The following is a 17042-nucleotide window of genomic DNA, read 5'->3' as shown; positions in this document are numbered from 1 at the left end:
TAGATACTATACCCCATGGTCCCTGTGTCCCACAGACACCTGCAAGAGAAAGCTCAGAATGTTGCTTTTCTATGTTTTTGGGCTAAATATTTTGAAACACTAACTTTTGCAATAGGCTGCTAATAATTTGCTTTAGAAGGGAAGCAAATTTTGTCAGGAAGGGGACCTATGGTGGCGGGTAGTTGTGGTGCAGTGGATCTCCAGGCAAATGCAATTGTGTGTGCATCACAGCTCGCTCATAGAATGGGGGGGAACCAAGTAATTGTGCTAGAGGGCCACAGGCTATGAAGCTATTTCTTAGCCATGGCTCTTCCCATTCAAATGAGTGTGAAAATGTTCACACTTAACAATGAAATTTGCCCATTGTTTCAATTGTTTGCAGGGCCGAGCAGGCAGCTACCCACAGTAGCTTCAACTAAACGATATCACTTGATGGACAAATCTTACTTTTAAAGGAGACATTTCATATAAAAATTAAGAATGTAACAGAGAATTATACTCCTCTAAATATAGAAGGATTCTGCTTAAAAAAAAGTTGTGTTTCAAACTGATTTATTGAGAACTTCCACCAAAACCCCACAGCACACTGCACTGTAGGATTGGAACCAATCAGCAGCTAGGCTGACCTGATAGGGAACTGAAGCCTGTCTTTGCGTGTGTGAGTGCAGGGCTGTGATTGGCTCTCTCCTTCCTGCTGTGCTTCTGGCAGGGACTGCTAGGACAAGCCCAGCCTCTCACGCCTCTCTCAAACACAGAGAGAACTGATCTATAAAAATGGGCCATTTTTACAGATAGGAATTTATGTTCAGCCCAAAGTGAAACCAGCACCGTATATTATTCATAATTGCCGACAAAATTGTTTTTTTTTCGATTTATCCAATAGGTCTCAATTGTTTTAGGATAAGCTTGGTCTTACGTTAATGAAAATTTTTTTAATGAGTATGGCCAGATTAACTTTGCCACAGACAAGTTTGGTAACGACCATATACATATTGCAGTAGCTTCCAGGCAACACTACAGCATTTACTTACCTTGATAAGCAAGTGTACTTTATGGGTGTTTACCAATGAGGTGACAAACACTGCCTGGAGCTCTAATATCTTTTCACTATCAGATGATCATAAAGTAGATACAATTCTCTTCTAAAAACTGTATACTGAATGAGAAGTGAATAAAAACATACAAAAAAGAGAAATGCTTGGTCCAGAATGGTCATTTATTTAATGTCAGAACAGAGTTAACTTTGGTTTTTTTTTTAAATAAAGTCATCAACTCTGCTTAAAACAATTACATATTGTATAATTTAGACAAACTATTTTACAGCAACTCTTTACACGGATTATCTGAATATCCCCATCAAAAAGAAAAAAAAAAATCTGTCCCAAAGCAGACAGATTCTTAAGATTATGGCATAGAATTTTCCTATACTCTTTACATTGTTTAAAAGGCTCTTGGTGCATTTATGCAAGATATCCACAGAGCAAAGGCCCATCAACAAGGCCACGTTGATTACGTCTAACCTGTGGGGGCCCCAGATGCTAAACTATAATTTACACCATCCCTGACAGCCATAGGCCATAAGTAAGGCATCCCTGTCTTACACCATACGCACTGAATACAATTCTGCAATCAATGCTATTACTGTCCATGGTCTTAAAGAATGTTGCATTGAAGACAAAAAAAGCAAGAAATATATAAATATAATTGTATGACAGCAGCACTGCTCTCTTTAATTCCACTGTGCTTTTCCTCTCACAATGAACAAGTAGTGTGGTTTAAATGGGAAAAGGTTCAACTTGGATTGCTGCAGGGTCAAAGAGCTTATTCCTGATATTCAACAAGTTGAATTATTGTCTGCTCAATGTAGGAAACGGATGCTCATTTTCTGTTCTACATCAACTTTTTCTAAAACCTAAGACGGGAAAAAAATAATTGATGTTATAAACAACCATGAGAATTCAGAAAGGAAAACCTCCAAATATTATAAGAAATAACTGGTATGCCTATACATACAAGTTGTGAATATAGTGTAAATTATATCCTTAACCAGCAGATATATATATATATATATATATACACACACACACACACACATTATCTTATATATACACACACACACACACACACACAAATAATAGATTCTGACCTTAACAAACTCTGTGAATGATATGGCACTGTCTCCATCTTGGTCAGCTTCCTGTATAGTGCGGTCAGCGATGCTACCCAGCTGATCATCTGATATGTTCACCCCCACCATCATGCGCAGGACCTGCAAATGAGAGCACAAGGTTATTCAAGTTGCTGACCCGTACCATACCTGTCCAGCAAATAGGTATTCAATCGCACAGCCTAGCATTCAGGCTTGATGCATCAATCCCCACAAGGCACACCGCTGAGCCCATCAACACGATCCCAGGTAAAGAGGAGAGCACCATAGAGCAGAACTCTGCTAAAAAAAAAAACCTTTATTTCAGACCACAGTGGTCTGAAATAAAGGTTTTTTTTTTTTTTTTTTTTTAGCAGAGTTCTGCTCTATGGCGCTCTCCTCTTTACCTGGGACCATACCTGTCCAGTTTAGCTTGTGGGCCAAATGAACAGATGACATACATGTAGGTCAACTCAGTTATTGTCACTAGTATCAGGCCATCTGCCCCTTTACCATGAACCACTCTTGCTGCTTCAAATAAAGCAGAGGACCCTCTGTTTTGTTTTTTTTTTTAACCCCAGCAATCTCTCTAATGTCCCCTAATGTACTTGTAAAGAGTTATGTCCGCTGGCAAGTGCCTTTTCTCTAGGGAGCTATTCTGCATGTTCAAGCAGTCCATGAATCAGAGGCCAGGTGAGCAAACAGCCTGTATAAAAGTAAAAGTACACAGGGTTCTCCACGTATCGGGTGGCGACTGGTTCCAACGGTTTTAAGCAATCAAACTTGATATTTTTATGATAACTAAGCTCCTGCAGGTATATTTAATTAGGAGTTTATGAGTAAAACATTTTTTTTTATTTTCTGAATCATAGGAAGTAGAGACCTTTTAGTCCCTGCCTGTGCGGGCCATACTCTGCCGGCCCTTTGCTGCCTGTGCGGGCCATACTCTGCCAGCCCTTTGCTGCATGTGCGGGCCATACTCTGCCAGCCCTTTGCTGCCTGTGCGGGCCATACTCTGCCAGCCCTTTGCTGCCTGTGGGAGATGAACCTGGCAGGGGTTTGTTCTGGGAGTTTGTTAGCATTTGTAAACAGTTATTATATGGTCCCTAAAGTCTGTAATTATATGCAGAGGGTTGTTGTGCTATCCAGGCCTGCCACTTGGGGAAAGCAGATCAGAAGTGCACAACTGGCAGCAGAATATACTCTATTACTTATGTCATTTAAGTTGCTTAAATTCTAGGATCTGTGGCCTTAAAATGGTTACTTGAAAATGTTTTTTGCCTGACAAGAGTACATACAAATAACTTTTTTTTTTTTTTTTGCTGTAATTTTGCAAAGGTTAAAGCTACTTTTTTGCCTGCATATTTCATGGTACTCATGGGCCTGTCTGCTTTCTTCCAGTCATGTGATTTTAGCACAATATGCCAATAATGGATCTTACTGGATTTACATAAACAGGGGCATTTGTGAGGTCCTTAACGCCCTAAGGCAGCCTTTTGGATGCCACGCTCTCTCGCACCAGAGCATTGCAGAGGGGTGGCCACATCGCTAATGCAGAGAGTGCAATTGTGCTTTCTGCACTAGCAAAGCAAAAATTCTGATTAAAAAATTTGAATTATGGCTCTTAGAGTTACCAGGAGCATCTTTGCTGTGCAGCAAATAAGCTACACAGCAGCTTATTTATATAAACTATAGTAATGTTTCTAAAAGCAAAACCACCTGTTTTACCAGTGCATGACAACAGTAAATTATATTTAATAGTTTTAAAACATAAATTTTTTAGCATTACTGTTCCTTTAAACAGTCAATCGGATATAAAGATTACCATTATTGGTAACATTATTTTCACCTACTTTATTACAGAGAGGATACATTTGCAGTCTTGGGCTATAAAGATGGCAGAATAGGTAGGTTAGAGGCAGCATGCTGTCAATAAGATAGCAGTGGCTTCAATAGTGAAGACCTAAAACAAACACCCGGAATACACATAGATTTTAGCCCAAGGGCCTGACTTTTACTCTATTTTTTCCACTCGTTTTGTTCACTGTGAATGTGTGTAATCATAGTAACTAACTTGGCAAATAGAAGAAAAAAAATCAGTCCTGTGAGCAAGCAATATTGTGAAAGTGTTGCATAATACAAGTGGCACAAATTGCAAACGGTCAGTCTGTGCATGCAGTATTGTAATGTCTATATCTCTGGAAATGATACAATTTGCAGAAACACGATTAAGGATTCAGTTCAGCCACAGGCATGGATTCGGCAGAATCCTGCTGAAAAAGGCCAAATCCTGACCCGGATCCTGAATTCCGTGCATCCCTATCATTTAGTAATGTTTAAAGAAAAGGGCCCCTCTTAGTCACTAGCTGCCCCCTGCAACAGTTCCGGTTACAACACTGTTGCTCCGGACAGGTGTGCCAAACTTAAGGCCCTCTAGCTGGTATAAGCTAACCACCCCCAAACCCAACCCAAAGTGCAAGCATTTTGTATCTAAAGTGTAAAGGGCCACAGAAACAAGATGCTTGCTCTACAGCCATTCATGTCAATGCTAAAATATGTTTCAAAAAAATTGGTGGCAAACCTACCTGTAATAGCTCCTCCCTAGAGATCTTGTCATCTTTGTCCAAGTCATAGAGACGAAACGCAACTAAAATAAAAGGGGATGCGTATGAAAAACAATTGGAATGTATAGATGGGGCCATAAATTGGCAAAGCACACAGCCTTATTGCAGCAGAAGGAATGCGCTGGCTTATCTCAGTTCTTACATAACAATTTGTTGCTTCTGCTATTCAGTGGCTCTTGACTGTTTGCATCTTTTGAATTATCTTCAATTGGGCGGAAGTGTGCCAAAGTCCTCATGAAGCCTCGGAAATTCACTTGGTCCTCTCTGCAGGGGGGAAAAAAAATAAACTAAATGATATAATCCTTCATTATAAATTATATAAAATGGAGAGTACAGTGAGATGGCATTATATTAGTTATTATAGTAATAAACTATACATGGTTTCTAAAATATTGTTTTAAAACAGATAATATATATTTTATATCAGTCCTGATGGTGTCTGCACTCCAAGGCTTTAGTATTCTGTGGGGTGCACAGCCAAAATCTAAATATTTAGCATGAAATAATCCATGGCCGGCACACCCTAAAAATTCAAAAAAAATTTTTTTATTGAAAACTCATTGTTTAAAAACCAACGTTTCGGTCCTCATTAGGACCTTTATCAAGGATAAAACAACGGTGTATCATCTCACACACACACATATATATATATATATATATATATATATATATATATATATATACACACACACACACACACACACATACACATACACACTTATCAAAACTCCAATATGTGCAATTTTCATGGATTCAGAATATAAAAAGTATGAGCACATACAGCACATGTGCGCTTACAAAGTAAATAAAAATAGAATATACACAAAAACCTCTCAAAAGATGAATTTAAAAAAGAAAAAAAATAGATGTATACTATCTTTAATAATCTGCCCCATAGTATCAGCAGTAATAAAGAAGAATGCTGCATGGTTCCTAGCATACATGTTTGTGATCCATTTTGCGGTGCCTTATGAACGGTGGTACCCTGACCAAAATCAATTGTCATGGTTTCAAAGCCTTTTAAAAAAGGAGCACACATTTGCACATGAAGGAGTATAGGAAATATAAATAAACGGTAGGTTAAATAAAAATAGTAGGTTAAATGGGAGTCTAGATTACAAATTTACAATGTAACTATAGGTAGTTGAAAAATAATTCCAAAATTAAATTTTGTATTTGTATTTATTTATTTTTTTATTATTCAAATACATGACTAAAACTTTATCAAAGGGCAGAATAAGTTCAAATAAGGTTCTCTCTGTAAAGATATCTTTGGGAGCATGAAGAAGTGCATAAAAAGGAGGAGTGAAAATAAGACTTCCTGTCTCTAAAGAGCAGCCAAGTATCCCCAATTACCCTGCATTGGTGGGGACCTATGGAAAATGCTTGTGAAATCCCTGTGCTGGCTGTACTGGGAAGAATACAATTTGTACTTTAGATAAGCCCTTCTGGAGGTCATAAATGAGAGCTCACAAAAATGAGTCAGATTAGACAGCAATTTGCAGGACATTGGAATAATCTGGTTTGCCCCGGCTGTCCTCTTACTCATGTGTACCACTTAAAGGCCAAGTAACAGCAATAAAATAATTGACTTGACATGCAGCAGTGCTCATGGCATTTATAACTGATCCTGCTCCAAAAACAGGAGGATTTAGGGGTGCCTCTCAGGAAATGGACATACCAGAATAAACACAATGCAGCTAATATAACTCTGTGAAGAGCAAACTGGGCAAATGAGGCCAGCTGGGTCTATAGTGCTGCCAATACAAGCCCATGTTAATGGCAATGTCTGCTATACCCAGAAGCATATTAGTGAGTTTTCCATTGTCGAAGATAGCACCTCCTTAAATAATAGCTCACAAGCAGCCAAAATCTTACCCTTCAGTGAAGAAAGCATTGATAATTCTATCTCCAAGAGGGTTGATAGCCAACTCTGGTATCCGCTGGAAATCTTCTCGACTAAAATACAGTGGGGGAAAAAGAAAAAAAATCCCATTATGAAGCAAAAAGCACATGACCTAGAAACAGGGTTCACCTTTAGTATGGCATATATTTGGCAAAGGGAAAAAATGTTGTGGCTCCCCACATAAATAATAAAACAGCAAAGCTAGTAATTCACATTATATGCCCTGCAATAAACTGCTTGAGTGAGGAGCAGGTTTAAATAACCATAGCTGTCGACATTTCACCACTTTATGCAATCACCTAGTCCATACTATTATTTACTATTGTCAAGGCCAATCACTGTCTGGAGAAGCAGAGTGACCTGAAACTAGTGCAGACCAATGTCCAGCAATAACTTGCAGCATTCACTGGGGTCTATAATGACACTTACTGCCATTGCACTGTTCTGCCAAGTATTTGAAATGTCACTATTCCAGCACAAGCCAATGAATGTGGCTTCCCCCGAATCCCTCATAACTGCACAAGTCTTTGTCACAGATGCAGGGCTCCAATTCTGAACCATGATCCACTGGTGGCCCCAAGGCCAATTTGAAAAGCCAATCAGAATATTTTAAAGAAAAGACACTACATTTTCGTACAACATGGAAAGCGTGCAATAAAATTAAATGATAAGTAGAATTCATGAGGGGGTGCCAAAATGTTAGATACCCCCCAGTAAATTCTATGGTTATGTTTATTCACCAGGCTGGGGGGAAAAATGCACAGGCCCTGGGATTTCTAAAGCCATGATGCCATCTTGCCTTTAGTTCCTAGGTGTCTCTCAAGCTGAATTAAACTTGAACTAGACTAAAATTTGGGAAATGTCAGTATATAGCACATGTGCAAGACTAGTGAGAGATGCCTAGAAAGTAAAGGGAAGTTGTTAGTGTGGTGCTGCTTTAGAAATACCTAAGGCTGGAGCACTTTTTTTTCACCAGAGAAGGAAATCGCTGAGGGGCACCTACCATACTGACACCCCACCTACAGCAAATTCAGCTTTCCTTTTCCAATTAATTATTACCTGTCATAAATTTGTGTTCAGCTTAAGGGCAAAAATCATGATGATGATGATTAAGCAACTAAGCTACTAAGAGGGAAACTAAAACCTAGCTTGCTTATTGTAACATATAATTATTAAATAGGAGTTTATAAAATCAAGATGAAAGCATACTATATAGACTATTTACTTCAGCATATTTAATAGATACAAAGTGCAGCTCTCTTTCACATTTTCGAAATAAACAGAAAAATGACTTATTAAAAAGGCCATTAAGATAAACCAAGTGATGTATTAAGGAGCGGTTGGGAACAATGTGGTATGATGCACAAATCGGTGCACGTTACCAACCCTTTGGTCAACGCCACACGACCAAGCCTTTCGTCCCCAGAGTGATTCATAGCCCTGTGGCTGGGGGACAAAATGCTTAAAATATTCCTACATTCACTTTAATAGCAATTGCTGAATAAATGTCCATTCTTGTTTGGATGCTTGCACGTAATTGCCATTGTCATTAGCACCAGCAAGTTACGCAGCATTTTACATTCATTTAAAACAAACAAGGGTTACAGAATAAAATTGGATCAGAGGGCCCTGCTCACAAGAGCTTACAATCTAAAGGGTTAGGGATACAAGAGATTGGGGGGCAGTTTAAGTGTTTCTCATAGGGGCTATTAATTGGTGCAGGAAAAAAAAAACCTTAAAAAGGCTGTTAAAGGTTAAATGTATGTTTTAACAGCCATCTCATTAAAAGCATACAGGTCAATATAAGTCATTGGCCTTTTAAATAAATTCCGCATGACACACTACTCTACATGTTTGCCACCCATCAGAAACAACAATTTAAGATATTTAATAGCATTTTAAAGACATTCTGGGAGAGGCACCAATTAAATAGCAGCTGTAATTGCCTAATTAGTACATTATCTGAAAATATTTTAGTTAATAATTAACTTAAAATGCCCTGTTCCAGCACTAAATGTTATACCCAAGGCTTGGTCTGAAACAAAGAAAATGTACAACATAGACATCCCTAGGAAACGCTACCTTTTTAAGCACTATGGTGATTGGGCCATTTTGATTAATGCAGAAAAATCTGGTGATCAAAATGCCTTTACCAGCCAGGAATCAGCTCCCATTTAATAACATGGTCTACTAAGCCATTTGTTGCTTATATAGACACATTATATAGAAGGTTTGGGAGTTATGTGCTTTGCATATCTGGAGAATGCAGAATGTCCTGAGAGCTACCTAGGGGCGCAATAAGTAGTTAAAAGGCCTAATAATGAGTTGCCGGGAGTAGTGAATGAACAACCTTGCCCTATCCCCATAGAACAATTCTGCTCTGAATGACTATTTATATTTTAGGGCTGATGCTGCCATAATGCCCCCATTACCTCTTTCTGTGAAAAACTGCAGCCTGAGGTTAATTACGGAAGTAAAATATTCTCAGAATTAGCCTCATCCTTGTTTAGTGCCCCTCTATACCAATGGAATGGTAGCTGCTGTGCATATTATGGGAGACAGATGGCTGGCATCTGGTAACAGTACTATTTTCTGTGATCAAAATCAGTTTACCATACAAACACGGAAATAAAAGGGTGAGAAAAAGTCCATTAGCAGATTCCCAGAAGTCACACATTTCCTTCGACTAGTGTTTGCAAATGAACAATGACACTAATGGCTTCCTGGCTAGGGTAACCGAAACCTTTCTTCGATGTCAGTATAGTGCCAGTACAAGGCGTGTGTTGTTTGCACGGACCTCTGAGAGGAAACACACCTTGCAGAGTGGCTTCAGCTGAAATGAACCTAAACAAGTCATTCAAATAAATGGGGAATGTGTGAGACTTCAAGTGTCGAGGTGGACTAATAAAATGCATTGTAGGTGATCAGTATTGCAAAAGTCAGTAGATTTTCCTTACAACATGCTAAATGCAAGGCTTCCATCTAATTAAGGGCAAGTACACACAAGTGTCTGGCACAGCCACGTGACAAATGGAATGCTTATTAGAAAAGTGCTTTGTTAAAGTGCTCAGATTGGCAACAAAATGCACTGCGTGCAAACAGACTTGGCTTGTGTACAGGCATTTAGGTCAAAGATCCACCTCCTAACAAATACTATAAAAGAACCACTTTAACTAAAGGGTATTTCCACAAGTCCCACTAGGGTAGGGAGCCCACCATTAGTTTTTTCATCTACAATATGTTTTGAATACACACACACACACAAACATAGCAGACCCATCAATATTATGAAGATACCTACCAAATAAATACTGTATTTCTAGCTAAGTTATTTAAGCTAAGCTATCAAGCTTACAAGAAACATTTTTCTAGCAGACATAACTAAATATCCAATAGAATATTTCCATTTCTTTACAAGGCTACTGCAACATGGGCCCCAAGTAGGATCTTTGCCCAGGAGTAGAGCTACTATAAAGTTCTGTTAGGACCCTGTTTGTTAATGTTGGGTCCCCACATATTGCAGAACTACACCTTCCCTCATGCCTTGATCTTTGATTCTATGTTGAAAAATTATGGTATGTATGGCCCCGTAACATCTGGGGAATAAAATGTGTGAGGACAGAATACAGATGCTTCCATTCCCTGGAACCAATAAAGATATAACTAGCCAAACCAAAACCACAGGCATGAACAGCAGAGGATAATTGTGCCCATATCCATTAAACTTTTATGTGCAAGTTTTAAAGGTTTAATTTTCAACTCCTAACAAGGCTCAGACTGGAGTGGAACCAGACTGAAGCAGCTCTGCACATGTACTGTTCCTAGCCCAGGCAAGCAAAGTTTTTGGTTATTAACTCCACAGTTGCCAGTCTGTGATAAAATGCAATGAATGCAATATTTAAAGAGTATCTATTGCCACAAACTGCTTCCAGCTGAGTTTTCTGTAGTGACAGGGTGGACTTTAAGGACTCCTATCCTTTAGACTTAAATGCCGTTTTCTTGATCTAATAAAAGGGAATAAACCCCCAAAATGAGATTTTTGCCTAAACGAAACATTGCAATTCAAAGCAACTTTACTTATAATTGATTACTAATAATTGACTAGTATAATCTGTAGATGTAATTGATATTAAAAGCAATGTCTGAGACCTGTACCTTTCTGTTTTCTGTCCTGGTGGTTCTGACTTCTGAAATGATGCAACCAAACCAGCTGGTTAACAGACCCAGCATTGTTGAAGGAGACAGAGATACTGCTTTCATTTACAAAAAGGAATGTGTTTGGAAAGCTGGCTGGATAGTTTTTTTTGTTTTGTTTTTTTAAATTAGTCAAAATTTTACATTTCAGTTTACATCAGAAGCTTTGTTAAATTATAACTCCCTGCAGTCCTTGACAGTCTAATTCTAGTTAAGAGAGTTACAGTTGTCATACTTCACAAGAGTTTAAGTTAGAAACTAAATGTGGTCATACACTGAAAGATCCATTTGGCAAGGTGTTTCCAAGACATTCTTGGGGTAGGCTATAATGGGTTTATGGGGATGAATGGGATACAGGAGTCGGCCATACATAGGCCCTCTGACAGGCCTACCCAACCAATATCTGGCCAAAAATCGTCTAATTGTCAAGCGCCTAGTTTTGAAAATCCCATTAGGGTAATGAACCAAGGCGGTCCTCACCTAACAGGGTTTTTAAAACTGGTCAATCAACATCTGGTCGAATTTTGGCCAGGTATCTCTTGGGGAGGAGTTGGGGACCCAGTTTATGGTCAAAACAAGAGCCCATCAGCAAATCCAACTGTTCTGTTTTGATGTATAAAATCCAAATGAAACTTTGTGCACCATCTAAAAAGGTGTGTGTATTTACTGACCAAACAATGAAACATTCCCTTTCCTGTTACTCACCTTAAAGTCCCATTTTCTCCTTTATCCAGGCTTGTGAACCGACTATACAATCGAGTTATCTGGCTGTGAGAAACTAAAGAGAATGGAAAACAAGATATGTATGTTACCATGGGCAGACTATAAAATGCAGATATACAGAATGGGTTTTCCAGAGAGCAGGTGACATTTTTTACTCAACAGTAGAAACCCATAGCAACTGGACATTTAAACATTAAATAAATCCAATAGGATTGTTTTGCCTCCAATAAAGATTACTTATTAATTTTAGTTTGGATCAAGTACAAGAAAAAGGAGATCTTTCTAAAAAAAATCTATTTTATTAAAATGGAGTTTATGGGAGATGACCTTCCTGGAGCTTTTTGGATAACTTGTCTCAGGATATGGGATCCCATAGCCGTACTTCCTTAATAGCCATCTCAAAGATCTCTAATAGGAAAGTCAATTTTTTTGACCCAATGCTCTGGCTAATTAGCTTTAGACTTGATCATAAATGGCAACCAGCAGGCAACATTGCCCTATATATGGCCAAATTAGCACATGTATAGCACCAGACAGCCAGAAAATAAATCAATATATATATTGCTCTATTCTCAAGGGCAAAAATACAGAATTGAAAATATACTCTCACTGCAAATAAAAAGTTTTTTTTTCCCCCACAATTTCAGAAGAAGAATAAAACAAATCAATTTAGAATACAATATACCATAATCTCTTGCTTTATTGCTGCCAGGAACAGAAGTAATGTGAGAAGCCAATATTGAGAAACACTGCCAATCATGGAACAGCCTCAAAGCAAAGGTTAACACAGGAAAGAAATGAAGGCCAAGGCCAGATAGAAAACCTTTGCACAAACGTAATCACTGGTTTGGGATCTATGTCTGCAACTACATTACTAGGAAACTCTCCCAAGTAGCTTGTGTCTGAGGAAAGGCAACATTCCCTGTCTCCATCTAAAGGCCAAAGATTCCGAAAGGTCAGGTAGGTGTCTGGCAGCAAGACAGAGTGCTAAACTGGGGTTATATCCCATTCATTTTCCCTGAAACCGGCAATAGTATAAGGGAAGAGTGAACAGTGTGTATAGCACAATACTACATTTATACATGTGAAAAGGGCAATATATTTATTCATAGTAGGCTAAAGGCATATCAAGGCTTAGTTTACCAATTGAATTGCAAAGGCAACTGTGTGTCTCACAAATAAAGGTTGTAAACATGCAGCCTCTCTGTTGTGAACATAATGTTCTGTAACAATTTCATCTTGTAAAGTTCAGAGCTACTTATATCGCAGAAGTAATTATGTGGAGTAAATTAAATATTCCGAGAAATACTTTTTCTGCGGTGTGATGGCATGAAAGATTCACGCACAACTGTCTTTTCCACTTAAAATTTCATTTCCAAACACTGCCATTTTTGTTAACTACAAGTTACTGAAATAGCAAAGATGTCCTGTGCTGCAAATTAAGTTCGGAAAACGTTTAAAGGCAATTAAACATAAAAATAATGTTGCCTAAGAACAGCTGCAATTATAAGCAACTTTCTATTATATATTAATTGCATAACTATGTTTTTAAAAGTATCTGTAAATGAAATTGCAATTAAAAGTAGAATGTCTTATCCTTACTATTCATTGCCCCTTTGGTTCTGACTTTTAAAACAATGTAGCAGAAGCCAGCTGATTAATAATAGCAGAAGTCAGCTTTGTGTGCGGCTTCACAGGTCTTAAGGGGCAGAACCAGTAGGGCAGAAAGAGATACATATTGATTTTAATATCAATTACATATACAAATAACGTAATAACCATTGAAAAGGTTTAATGAATGTATGAGTAAGTTGCACAGAATCTATTTTTTCTTCATTGGCTAAAATGTTATAATTGAATTTACATGCTTTTAATATACAGTCATACAAAAAGGTTTACTATACAAAAAAAAAGGTATGACAGCTGTGCAAGCAGGAACAAACCATACAACGGTTTTATATATAAAATAAATACAATTAGTATATTAGATGAAGGACCAGCACTCCAGACATAATGAAATCTAAGTAAATGTTATTTCACGCTGCAAATAAGACGTTTCTCTGCCCATTGGAACCTTTGATAAATGTCCCAATGCTGACCAAAACATCAGATTCAGTGATAAGCAGCGAAATAAAATAAACTTTGCTTCATATTTAACTCTGACTCCCTGGGTCTTAATTAAGGGAGGCCACCACCCTATCTCCTTGTCAGCTCCTAGTAAAAGGTGTTTGAGAGAACAGTGAACAGTCCACTTAGCGTTCCCAAGCAGCAGTACAAAGACATATGATGTTGAGAGTGTTCAGGTGTTCTTTGCAGAAAGACTCCTCAACTAGTGGGGTACGTTGCAAAGGGCAAATAGAAGCAAGTTCCCAAGTTTTTCTAACTCACCATAAAGGTGAGCACAGGTCTGGAATGCATAAACCTGTGCTTTCTGGATGAAAAGAATGCTACCTGCACTTGGCAGTACTCTATTTTTGAGTGGCGGGATGGGGGATATTAATGTGCCTCAACCAGCCTGCCCCTCAGACACACAAGCTTGGGAGCACCGGCTTCGAGCTTTTGCACTGCTCCTTTGAAAATGGCCCCTGAAGGCTTTAAATATCTTTAAAAAGTCAGCATAAAGTATGGAGGATTATACTCTGCATCTACCCAAATTCCATACAGTTTACCTTGGCAGATACAGCCTCTTTAAACACACACACACAAAGGAACTAACAGCATGAAGTCTGACTGTAGAGTATGTACCCAAGGGAGCATCAAGGCTGAACACAGAAAAAAAATCTCTCACAACGAAGCAGATAACTGGTCAGGTCCAGTTTTCCCTGCTGATGTGGATACAGATGGGATCCATTAACCAGAAACCTGAAAGTTCTGAATTATAGGAATGTCATTTCCCCTAGTGTCTCAGATCACATATGTTGTCATGTGGTCGAACGAAACACTGGTAACTGTAACCACTTCATTTGTATTTTTGTATTAAGCCCACCTTTGTTTGGATTTCTTTACTGGAATGTTACGTCATGTATTTAATTGGCTATTCTATAAATAGATGCATCTTTTCTCTTCTCCTCGGTCCAACAGCATGATGCATCCCCCAGTTTTGCAGAAAAATGCTTCCCTCTTGAGCTCTGATCTCTACCCTTGATACCTCTGCCTGTTGTTTAACATCTTATCACTATTCATGTTAGACACTTGTACAATGTTACCCCTTCAAATCACAAATACACTTGCACTGCTCTAACTGTGCTGAAAGTCTCTGCTGTAGCAAGCAGTCTGCATACTCCAATAGAGGGCTGTATGCAGACAAAAAGCAATAACTTGTAATATGCATCTACACTACACATAAGGTATAAATCATGTTTAACATTATGGAGCTTGGGAGGGTGTTCTCTGGTTACTGCATAAGCAGGGACATAGTTAGAGATTTTGGAGCCCTGGGACCCCATTTCAAATTAAAAAAAAAAAAAAAAACAGAAAGGGCTACAAGTTAAAAATCCCTTTCCATAATACCTGTGGCACAACATTTATTAAACATTAAATAAACCCAATAGGATTGTTTTGCCACTAACATTCATGCAGCTAAGTTGAGATCTAGTACAAGGCACTGTTTTATTATTAAATATAAAAAGGAATACATTTTTAAAAAAAAAGATTTACTTAAAATGGACTCAAGAAATGGCCTTCTTTGTAATTTTGAGCTATTTTTACAGTAACCCCAGCATTCACCCTCTCTGCCATACATACAGTACAGATTATGTAAGAAACTCTGCTATGTTATCTATTGCAGATTCTTAGTTGGACTTTCACGGCATAGGAAGAGCAAGTGACTTCATAGAAAGGGGGTGAATAACACTAATCATAAGCTTAGGGCAGAGGACAGAGAGATAGGATCACACTAATTATTTAGCCTGTAATTAAATGACTGCAGTACCAAGCATTGGCGGCCGATTTGCTATACAAACCAAAGTGAATGGAGAGAGAGTTGAATCCCGACAGCAGAAGCAGCAGAGATTAATCACATTGCTACAGGCCTCCTGTCATGGCCAATTAATACGTGTTTCCCCTGCCTGCTGAGCTACAGCTACCGGCATTCCCCAATGGTCTAACCTACCGGGAGCTGAGGGAGTTGTATTACAGCGGCTGGGGATCGAGCATTCTAAGATATATGTATTTCCACGGGGCATTATAGGAAAAATATACTTACAACCCGTCTCTTTCTTTATCTCTTCTATCTCCTCATCCCTGAGCAAAGTTGACGCCCTGGAGCCCATAGTTCGCTTTACTCACTTCCTTCCTACGGCGCTGCTCTGACCGTAACTGGCAGCCAACACCGGCCTTTCAGTATTTAGGGAAAGGGGCGGAGACGTGACGCACAGGGATCGTCCCTTACTATACCTTTACTCGCTCCGCCTCCTTATGGGCGGGCTATAATACATTTTACAGTCCCAATCTGTAACGCAAGGAACAACTTTAACACGCTGTAGCCACGCCCTGTTTTGTTTTTTTTCATCAATAAGCTTTATTAAGTAAGGAAAATACAGCGTAGGGACAATGGGACCGTCGGTGTTCATTGGGACCATTGGTTATGTAATTCTTTTTGTCCCTGAAGTGACTACCTTTCACCCTATTTGATCAGTTGAGCTTTAGGCAAATGTGTAAAATGGCCTATGGATACTGAGTTGTCAAAAGTCCCTCATTTACAGAAAAAGTCTCTGGTATTGGAAATTGATCAGGCAATTTTACTAGTTTTTCTGTTAAAAATGATGCTCCCTTGTAAAAAATAAATAAAATCTTTTCAAATGAAAAAAAAATGATGCTCCCTGCGGGTAGTATTCCTAAAAGGGACAGGGCTCCCATGCAAAAAAATCTTGTAGGGGCCCAAGCCCCTCTTGACCACCCACAGGGTCTGCTTTCTCTATAGTTACGCCATTGCTTGCTTCCAACGTTATTAACACGGAAAAAGGAAATTATATAGGGTGTCCGGTATTTTTTTTCCCTTTGACAGCAGCTGCAAAATACAGGTATGGGATCCGTTATCCAAAATATGGTCGAAAATAGGATACTTAATAAGCGTTCAACCAAAATCCCATTGTCTCATTCGAGACTTTATGGACCAGAGTTGTCTTAAATCAGTGGACCCAATGGCAAAGATCTCATTGGTGGGTCTATGCAGTTGACCCAAAACATCTGTGGCATTACTATGGCCATGACACACGGGGAGATTAGTCCCCGCAATGCCATCCAACCGGCTAGAAAGTAAATCGCCAGTGGAAGGGCATACGCGGAGGCGCGATTTGCCAAAGTCGCCAAAGTTTCTTCTCAAGGCCAGTGGGATGGCATTGCGGGGAGATTTGTTGCAGTGCGACTAATCTCCCTATGTGTCACAGCCCTAAAGGAGAAGAAAAGGTAAAAACTAAGTAAACTTTATCAGAAAGGTCTGTGTAAATAC

At 38.8% G+C, this 17042-nt stretch overlaps 1 protein-coding gene across 1 annotated transcript; it reads right to left on the bottom strand.

Annotated features, from left to right (window-relative positions):
- Nucleotides 1–1197: 1197 nt before the first annotated feature.
- chp1 (calcineurin-like EF-hand protein 1) lies at nt 1198–15895 on the bottom strand. Its single transcript, NM_001004859.1, has 7 exons — nt 15798–15895; nt 11576–11648; nt 6649–6729; nt 4913–5034; nt 4732–4793; nt 2147–2269; nt 1198–1912 (listed from the first exon to the last, which is right to left on the bottom strand). The coding sequence occupies exons 1-7, from the start codon at nt 15862–15864 to the stop codon at nt 1859–1861; spliced, it is 582 nt and encodes a 193-aa protein (NP_001004859.1). The 5' UTR covers nt 15865–15895; the 3' UTR covers nt 1198–1858.
- Nucleotides 15896–17042: the final 1147 nt, after the last annotated feature.

This window comes from Xenopus tropicalis, chromosome 8 (assembly GCF_000004195.4).
Source record: "Xenopus tropicalis strain Nigerian chromosome 8, UCB_Xtro_10.0, whole genome shotgun sequence".
Lineage (NCBI taxonomy): Eukaryota > Metazoa > Chordata > Amphibia > Anura > Pipidae > Xenopus > Xenopus tropicalis.
This window is presented reverse-complemented; position numbering and strand designations above follow the sequence as displayed.

Excerpts from the sequence above, each read along its gene's own strand:
- chp1 (NM_001004859.1), bottom strand. The coding sequence starts at position 15,864 with ATGGGCTCCAGGGCGTCAACTTTGCTCAGGGATGAGGAGATAGAAGAG. Across the intron at positions 5,035-6,648 it reads AATGCTTTCTTCACTGAAGG|AGAGGACCAAGTGAATTTCC; the intron begins GTAAGATTTTGG and ends TCCCCCCTGCAG. Across the intron at positions 2,270-4,731 it reads CTAGGGAGGAGCTATTACAG|GTCCTGCGCATGATGGTGGG; the intron begins GTAGGTTTGCCA and ends TCTCATTTGCAG.